Below are 10,018 nucleotides of genomic sequence, written 5' to 3' on the forward strand. Positions count from 1 at the left end.
ATCGTGTTGGTGTGTGAGTCTGAGTATGAATATGTGTAATTCTGGTCGTGTAACCTATAGAACTATATAAACACATGTAAGAGTTGACCCCACAAGCCTTCGATCTAATTTTTCCTACAGATGCAAACTGCAGCTGTAAAATGCTGTTTGTTATTTACATGTAACCTGCCACTATAATACAAACTTTCCATCTGTAGTCCTGCATTTGTACTTTCGTTTTCTGAAATATCACGACTGCCATGTTGCAAATCAACAAATGTAAAGTCTACAAGTTTGTCGAATTTTGACATGCCCATATATGGAAACAGTGACGTCACCGATAGAAAAAGGCAAGCTGCAGGTAAAGGCATGCCGTAATCGCCGGCATAGGGACGGAATAAATATCCAAAAATATAATAGGTAGGTCTATAATCATATTATCTCTAGATAACAACTTTTCCTAGAAAGTATTATTTTTTAGTAAGTTATCGATAAGAAAAACAAAGAATTAAAAGACATTGGTTTTGAGATTTTGATAAATATGAGACATGACAAACGACACCCCCTTTAAAAATAAATAAATAAAAATTCCAAAGATAAGGTTAACTGCCGTGAAATTAAAATGTGAATAAATGATTTAAAAAATGTTTCATTTTGCATTGTCGGCAATCTATAGGGAAAAAAGCCTATCAAGCTTGTGAAAATTGGCATTTTTTAAAATTTCAAGCAATTATTACAGGGTTTGAGCATTACGTCCTGAATGTCGGTTCAATTCAGACTCACTTTGTGAAATTACTTGATAAAAACTTTCCGAGAGCTATTATAATACGGCTTTACAGCCACATGTGAACATGTACTGTTTACCTTAAAGCTGAAGCGCCGCGATTTAAATAGCCAGTTTAGATACCAAAGTAAATGAACTAACGCAGAGTCTAGAATCGGTATATACGCTATGTGTATGGTCATGCCTCAATGCATTTGCTTTCCAAAATAGAGCTGCGTGGTCACGCGAATACGTATCGAACACTCGAGTATATCGATCCAGTACGATACACACCCGAGTACCGGAATAATATTTTCGAAGAATTGGGTGACCAGGCAAAGACATGGCATCATCAGCTAGTGCACAAGTAAGCAAATCACTTCAATGCACGCAACACTTTTGATAAAATCCATGTTCCTACAGTTATAATAATACGCAGGTGCCACGTTCTGACTCGTGCAGCCATGAAATCAAAACATCTTAGTCCATGAGACGTTTGCAGATTTCAAGCGTTTGTAGAATTCAGATCAGGGAGCAGTAATTATTTCTTCAAAATGAAAGTGGGAAATGAACAAAACAAACGGGCGGATCATATCTCCCCCATAAGGAATCGTTTTAGAGACTTTGAACTCTTTGGGGAAAATTTTACTAAAATACATAACGTAAACAATTTCCATATGACTGAAATCCCACCTCTTTATCACATCCCCCCCCCCCCACATAAAAAAATTAAAATATGCTGTGGTGCATGTGAATTGAAATTAATTTCAAAATATTCTTACAAAAACAAGAATTTACCTAGCTGAAATAATGGGCCTAAACGGTCATATTTTTGACTGCAATAAAATGGTGTATTGTCTCTACAATAATGACTGGGGGAGGCAAAGAGAGGACAAGAAGTATGATGAGAAATTACTTTTTTATACAATGAGTTTACTGATGCTGAAATCTTTATAGTTTTTGACAATAACAGGCCTAATATCTCTTCAAATAATCATAAAAACTTTACATGTAGTTATGTTTATGTGCAATATTTGATGAATGATTGATCCCAAATTTCTAATTATAGATTATAATATCTACCAATTCAAAACTCGAAGCACAAATATAAATACATATATTTCATTGAGACAAACACAATTACAATAATTGGCAAAGGCCCAATATATGCATATACAGAAGTATTGTTTTATTACACACCAGTATGAAAGATATATAAATATCACTCAAAATAAAAAAATCCTGAAACATTCAATATACAAATCTTTTTTGTAGAGATGCTGTCCCTGTGATAACAGAGGGAAGTGCAAAAGTTGTGCATGCAAGCGGAGACCGTGCAGTAATTGTAACAACACAAACTGCCAGTACAAGTCAACCCAAACTAGGCCTGTGAGCACAGTAAGTACATGTATATATGTAAATTTTAGGAGTGTTGGCCACCAATTGCTGATGTTCACCCTCCCACCACGATGAGGTCCTCCTAGATAGAGAGGGAATAATATTTTGTTGTATTTTGTAGCATCGACACCATCCATATGCGTCAAACAGCAGTCGTAATGTGATCCAGAATGAAGGAGTAAGCCGCAATCAACAGCTTTCTTTGGCGGCTGGCCCTGAAAATATCAATGACCAAGAGCTTAGTGTTTCGTTGATGGTATGAAATGTATTTCACTGATTTTTTTTCACAAAATGATACACAGAAAACAAATTTTTGATATTTTTTTTTACATCACAGTTTTTAATTTTTTTTTTATAGAATGCTGTTGACAGTATGCCTGTTGACGAACTGCGGCAAAGAGTGAAAATCATGACAGCTGCCGAACCAGATTTTGTAAGACCTTTTCTAATGAGGCAGATGGAGGATAGTGGAAGGAATGAAAACTCTAATTCAAATGTGCAATGGTGTTCATGTGGGGTATGTCGAAGTTTTGATGATCCCCGCATGAACATCTGTTGTAGGCAATTTCCATGCATCACCTCAAAACCCGAATTCAGAAATTTGTGCTTGAGGCATGATGTATTGGAGGTTGCCAACATTTTGAATTGGAGTTTTCGGACCAACCAAGATCCTAGTTATCAACTGTCCACATTCAGAAACCAGGCCTACAGAAACTTTGTCCTGTGGCAACATGGGCGACTGGGAGCTGGAAGGCGAATACCAGTTCCTGCCTGTGTTTGTGTTGCCGTGAGAAGACGTTTTCCTGAGGCAAGCGGACAATACAGGGGTTACCATTCTGCTAATTCTGATGACTCTGAATAAATATTGAATGAATTCATTTATTCTCACCTGTCTTTTTTCTGCTCTGCATCTTGGCTAAAAGGATTCGTGATCCCGGATTTGTTTCCCCAGAAAGATTCTTGGCAATTGAATCCAAAGACATGGATTTTCTACTCTTTCTGAACTTGGTTTCAGAAACACCATATGTTGCTCTCATGCAAGCAGCCATCAGTTCTGAAAAATTATACCGGTACCTGGTGATAAGTATTTCAAAAATTGAATGTAAATTTGTACAGTATACAGTGTACTTGGATATATAAAGTAAATGAATGTACATGACTCTGCATATGATGTACCTCAAGATACAATGTATAAGTAATTCACATAAACATTGTAGTTATGAAAATCACATGGAGATGACCCATGCCCTATGATTTACAATAGATGAATGTTCTAATGTGAAAGAATTTCTAATGACATGCAATCAAAAATTTAAAAGCTATGAGAAAATCTGACTAATTATGGTGTGTCTAAAATAAATAAATGGTATTTTGATTGACAGCTCTACATAAGTATTTCCATTAAAGTGATTTAACATTTAAACAAATACAGATTCTAATTAAATCATTTTTTTTCGGCTTCACAAATGTTTTACGTTTCTAACCTGGAATATATTTAAAATCTTTTGGTGCTTTCTCCTCATATGCAACCCACTGTTTGGTCCTCCTGGATACCTGGCCTTTAGCATACACTTCTCCATCCTGTCCAACCAATGGCATCCTTCCAAGGTGGTTGTTGTGGTCCATGACAGCCAGCATGTTCCTAATATGATAGGCGTCATAACCATAGGATTTCTGTTTTGGACAGTAATGAAGGAGTGTATGGCTAAAAAAGTTTTCCACAGCCCAGGTTTGTCGACAGTTGGTGTAAAATTTCATGCTTCCACACCAATCTCTGTTTGTTACCAACATCCTAGAAAAAGGATTAATACATTTCAGTCAGATCATATAAACACAATGAATTAAATGCATAAACCTTTACAGCATAGAATAAGAAGCAAAGTATTGTAGACTTATCGGTACATGAAAATGGACTGATTCAATATGCACATAAATTTTTTAATTTTGAATGTTGAAAAAAGAAATGAACTAACCGTAGATTCTTGAAAACCACCGTGTCTCTCTGGAGCCAATTGCTGCATTCGGTCTCGTGTTCCTCAGAATGTCGACAACTAGAGTGATTAAATTATAACTAAGTACCCATATCTTTTATCAATGTGTCCAATCTTTTACTACATAAAATGGTGTCAGAAATAAGAATTAATAGTTTGTTGCTTATGAAAGAAGAAGAAACCAATCAGAACGAACCTAAAAGAAAGTCAACCCACACTTAACCCTGAGTTTACTTTTGGGGTTTACTCTGGGTGCACTTGTGAGTTTACAAGAGCAGACCCACAGTTAACCCTGAATAAACCCAAAATAAACCCCGAGTGGTCACAGAGAGTTAACCCTGATAAGAAATAGACCCCAGAAAGCAGACGCTATGTGTGTATTTAGAATATACAAGGGCCAAGGGGTGGGGCTTACAGACAGTAAGATAAGTAAGAGATAAGACAGATCTGCTTCACAAATAAGCGGGTAAATTGGACCCCAAAAGCAATACCAGAGTAAACCCAGAGTGGACCAAAAGTAAACCCAGATCGGACACAAATATTTAAAAAGCAAACCCCCATGTAAACCAAAAGTAAACTCCGAAAGTAAACCCGGGGTTTAGTTGAGGTTTACTCTGGGGTTAGGTTGGGTCTGATCGGTACAGTATATGATATAATTATGTAGATAAAAATTCTAAATTATATTTACCGTCCACCTGCCCACACATGTTTATTGTTGATATGGTACAGGATTCCCATCCACCTCTTCAACAGACGCTCGACACTGCCTTTACAAGTACTGCAGCACCACCAAAAATGATTCACAATAGGCCGTATCCATTGCAACAGTCCTCTGCATCCTGGTGTCTTGGCAATATCAGAAAGAGATGTTGTGAGCTTTTTGGCCTTATGCCAAATGTCCAAGCTGTGCTGCAGGTGCTTGTAAGGGTCTGATTCTACAATCAATTTTATTTATAGAAATAGGGAGTACTAAAAATATAATACACAATTGTTAATTCTTATCTCATTTCATTATTGGTCCTAGAATCATGCAATACAGTTTCACATCACCCTCGGGGCTAAAATGAAAATTATAGTGTCATATTGTTTAATAGGGTGTATAAGAGATAGTGAGTAAATGTCAAAACATTTCAAATCATTAAAAAGACTTATGCACGCTATTCAAATATCAAGGAAACTAAATGTTGAGTAGCAGTCATTTTTTGGATTTTATGATTGCATACATACATGTACATTATTTTATGATTTAACATTACTAGTATTTGCTGATGTTCCTAATGTTTCCCTGAATATGTCAATAGAATTTTCAAGAAAATGATGCAATATGACACTGTAGCAACAGCTAGGCATTATAAAGTAACTGTAGTTGCATGTATAATTGAGTAAGACAGATAATGTATTTGCAATTCTGTTCATAAAATCAACCTTTTGTCACACAGATGTATACTTACTCATCAAAGAAATTATGTTTCTGCTAGCATCAGATATGATTTCCCATATAACAAGAGGAGAGGCAGTGAATAGATGTTGTAGTCCTCTGTCAATGAGAAGCCTTTCCATCTTGGAACTGTGCCTGTCAACTTCCCTGGAATCGCCTACTTCCATGTGTATTATGTCCTTGGTGTTAGAATCCATAAATACTGCAGTTGATCTACTTGCACAAAATCCTGAAAGCATAATAATGGAAACATCTGTTTGGGATTTAAAATTCTATCATTTGGAATTTATTGGGAAATACCTGATCAAAAATTATTAAACACAGTTTCTAAAAAAAGTAAAAATGTACAACAGGCAGATATTAGTTTGGCACTTCATCCTAAGTTGTTGTAAATGTTAGTAATTTATAATTTTAAATATTTACCAGGTGAGTCAAATCGTACATCTACAGCCACACTAAGTGGTAAACCTCCCAACTTCTTGTACACCTCTGAAATGTGCTTATGGAACTTCTCCTCTATTGCAGTCTGTAAAAAGCATGTAAAAAAGGATTTCTTTGTTTTTCTGTTTAGATGTATCATTTTATTCTATTAACTTCAAGATCAATACTAAATTTATTATATCGGTAGATAATATTTACCCTATACTGAAGTTGCATCTTGTAAAATTGGCGGGAAGATCCAACAACAAGGTTTATAAATTTTGCACCTAAGGCAAATTTTTCCCAAGAAGCACCTAAAAAATATTCACAAAGAACTGTAAAAAAAAACCGGTATTATTATCCATAACGTAATCAAGGATACCCTGACAGACACTGTGCATATTCTTTATTCCTTATTGACAAAAGAAGCCATGTGACTCATAGGTACATGCATATTAACAGTAGAATGGCAGAGGATTCAACATGGTATATATATCATATGGGCTAACAGTGTACAATATCATTGATTTATAATATATATGTAAATAAACATGACAGATATCATAAGGAATTAACCATATTCTCTCTCAGCTTCAAAGCTTTTAATAAATATTGACAAAGTTTCTGAATAGATTTGAAGTTATCATGAGTTCACAACTGTATATAATGGCCTGTCTGATTTATGCATCTGCAAATATGGTAATAAACACACCCATTAGGCAATTAGAAATTGTAATGGTAAAAAATGGTTATTAGATCCTATTTCATAATAAGTTTTCTAACACAAATCTCATATGAAATCAATGTCAAAATTTAAAGCACAATCAAGAACATATACATATTAATATTAATTAGCTCCCTACCTGTAAGAAGCACCATGAGTTGGAGTAAAATACTAATGAAGCTTCTGCCTCCATAAAATGGTGTGGAAATCCATTTTCCTGGATGGCCATTCTAAAAATTAATATACATAAGGATAAACATGTACATGTGGTGTCTGAACATAAATAATTAGACATTTATTCATAGAGTAAAAAATTTAATCATCAAAACCTCCAAACCATGAAAAATACGAAGACTATCAAGTCATAAAAAACTTTTAGAAACTTTTGTATACCACAACTATATTTAATTGTGCATTAATTGATACATTTTGTATCAATTCAAACAAAATCAAATAAATGTATGACAATTCAGTTAATGTAATCAACAAATATTAGAATTTTATCAATAAGGAGTATTATGTAATCTTACACAGCAAAGGAATTTGTACTTCACTCCTGCTGGTATCTTTTCTCCTTCAACAACTGTTGACGGGTCTATGGACTCCCCACACTGCTCGCATGTTGTCCTCTTGATGAGACTCAAGAGAGCACCCTCACCGACAACAAATCTCCTCTCTCTCAGAAGAGAGTATTCATCTTCATAGTTTTCTCTAGAAATACATGTATTGATACAGTTTTATATAATCACATGTAACTTATGATATTTTTAGAAAAAAAACATGTACTATTACACAACTTACTGAATCATGTTATAATGGGTTCATTTATGGTAATTTTAGCATACATTGTAGCAAACTAAATATTATATATGTAAACAAATATCAAGTACATATGAATGCTAAGTCCAGGTTATTATATCTTCTATTTTTGTATATTGATACATAGTTTATACCGTGTCTCATTCCACATTTCATTTCCATCTTCATACTCCTCCTCATGCTCCTCTTCCAATGATTCTTCATCACCAAATATCTCTCTTATCAATTCATTGACTTCATCATCCTCCTAGGGGGAATATACATATAACATAACAGCATCTCCTAATAGCCTGTTGCTCAGAGACTAATTTTCAAAGATCTTATATTGGTTAACTATATTATCAAAATTTGATAAATTTCATTGAGCCAACTAAAAACCTAATTAGGCATTATGAGATTTGTACATGTATTACGATTTATTTTTGTTTGAATAAAGAGGGTATATTCCCTATGAGAGAGGAACAGACACATTCATATATCAGAAGCATCATCACGCACAAAGTAAATCACATGTAAATTTGCCTTTTTGTACTATTAAATTTGTAAATTCGAAAAGATTTCAATACTATAAAAGTAAGATGGAAATATCATGACAGACGAGACCAGGACTAGAACCTGGGACCCTGAATCTACTGGTCATGTGATCTACCAATTGAGCTTTCTAGTGTGTGCAACGGTAGTAGTCTAACCAGAGATATAAATAACATTCATGTTATTTATGTCTCTGGTCTAAATATCACACTCTGCAAAAACGCATCATAATTAAAAAATATATAAATATTCAATTCTGTTATTCACATGCTGTATAAATACATTGTTAAATGGCTTTTGGCACTAACCATCTTCATTTAAATTTAATAATATATACCTCTGAGCTATAATTACATGTATCTTCATCTATCTCCATATTCTCCACAAGTTGGTCTTCCATGTTCAAAAGATGAGAAACCTGCAAAAAATTTATAAATCGGGTATATGATGTCCAGATAAAAGTCATTATAAATATACTGGCATAGGCTAATAACAATTTCTCACCAGTGCATTGTAACACAACTATTACTCATAAAATAACGTGCTGGAGTGAACCTATACAACCTAAATACAAACAAAAACTAACTGTACATGTAACCATGTGGTATAAGATCAGTCTGATCCCCTTCTCCTACATGCGACTATACATGTATAGGTGAAGGACTGATCCAAGGCCAGTATATAGTTTTAAAAAGTATGCTTCGAGATCGTAAAAATAATATAGAATTAGTAAACATAGCTTAATCAAAGCTCACGTTGTAAGTAACAGCATTCATTTAAAATGAAATGCATAGTCAAGACGGCAATGAATGCACTGTGCAAAACATGACAGATATCATATAACTTATAAGCAACATTACAAATTACATGTGAATCGCGTAAATTGAGGTGGGATAACATACATCTTATATATTATTTCAAAAGCAAATAATAAGAAAAGATGTTATTTTATTGATTGCGCATTGGATTTCACGCTAATAATACATAAAACAATTATGTGTAACTTATCTTTTTGCGTTTGGGACTTCAAAGAAATTTCCCTGTTTATAAATTACTTCTCCCCTAATCGAACTTTCGGTTTCAGAATACCGGTCTTGCGCAGTGTTCACTTTATAGCAGTTCGAGCACGGATAATGGCTGCATGACGAGTTAGTTTTTATAAACTAATAAACATGTGGAAATTGTTTAGGAATAGTGTCGGAAACACTTCTTACTTACTTTGTATCGTATTCGGGTGCTGCAACTATACTCGCTATCTTCTGTATCGCCAGGAATCCACTCAATGTACTTTCTTCTATAATTCGTCTATACCTGTGAACGTACGCGACCGTGTTCGAAAGAAAGAGAAATGGCCAGTGTATCTCTTTATATACACTATGTCTGCACGAAATTCATGTTATTTTGTGGATAAGAGTGGTACTTGTTTATTTTTTTTGCTATTCAGTTCGGAATTCCCGTTTCTTTACTTTTGACACGTACTCCCCGAGATGTTTACATCTCGACCACACTCGCCTAAAATCAGTCACGCATAGCGAACCTTTAGAGTAACCCCCGATTTTAGGACTCTAAGCGGTATTGAATGTTCTAACTGGCTATTTAAATCGCGGCGCTTCAGCTTTAATGCAACTACTTAATTTTGTAAAATTATTGTCTATACAGTATATATTTAAAAATAGTTTATGATTTAAACTCTACCAGTTCATATACGATTAAATTCATCTGACCCACCCCGTTCTTTACTTTCAGAAATCTTTTTTTATAACAGTTCTATACTCTGTCCCGAGTTTTTGCTTCCACCACTTTTTGTTGATTTTAAATAAAAATACACATAACTGTGAAAGAAGTATAGTTGAAATCGATGAAATGTAAAATTTCCTAGATATCTTAATTGACAAATTATTCCTTTTCACTCATAAATGTTTACAGGAACGAAAAAAAAATCTTACGGAGATTTA

General features: G+C 34.3%; 1 protein-coding gene and 1 long non-coding RNA gene across 4 annotated transcripts; one reads left to right on the forward strand and one right to left on the reverse strand.

Moving 5' to 3' along the window:
* Window positions 1-1,843: 1,843 nt before the first annotated feature.
* On the reverse strand, window positions 1,844-9,683 carry LOC117689670 (uncharacterized). Of its 3 annotated transcripts, XM_066084853.1 has the most exons (13): window positions 9,282-9,683; window positions 8,401-8,481; window positions 7,667-7,779; window positions 7,244-7,424; window positions 6,853-6,943; window positions 6,209-6,303; window positions 5,993-6,095; window positions 5,583-5,798; window positions 4,820-5,066; window positions 4,114-4,191; window positions 3,625-3,932; window positions 3,030-3,194; window positions 1,844-2,355 (listed from the first exon to the last, which is right to left on the reverse strand). In XM_066084853.1, the coding sequence occupies exons 2-13, from the start codon at window positions 8,461-8,463 to the stop codon at window positions 2,330-2,332; spliced, it is 1,686 nt and encodes a 561-aa protein (XP_065940925.1). In that variant the 5' UTR covers window positions 8,464-8,481; window positions 9,282-9,683; the 3' UTR covers window positions 1,844-2,329. The 3 variants fall into 3 exon arrangements, with proteins under 3 accessions (XP_065940925.1, XP_065940892.1, XP_065940948.1); XM_066084820.1 differs by having other exon boundaries at window positions 8,401-9,683; XM_066084876.1 differs by lacking the exon at window positions 4,114-4,191 and having other exon boundaries at window positions 8,401-9,683.
* Window positions 2,261-3,018, forward strand: LOC117689671 (uncharacterized). The gene is made up of 2 exons (XR_010714088.1): window positions 2,261-2,396; window positions 2,499-3,018. It is a non-coding gene; the product is annotated as an uncharacterized lncRNA (long non-coding RNA).
* Window positions 9,684-10,018: the final 335 nt, after the last annotated feature.

This window comes from Magallana gigas, chromosome 1, assembly GCF_963853765.1.
Source record: "Magallana gigas chromosome 1, xbMagGiga1.1, whole genome shotgun sequence".
NCBI classification, from domain to species: domain Eukaryota; kingdom Metazoa; phylum Mollusca; class Bivalvia; order Ostreida; family Ostreidae; genus Magallana; species Magallana gigas.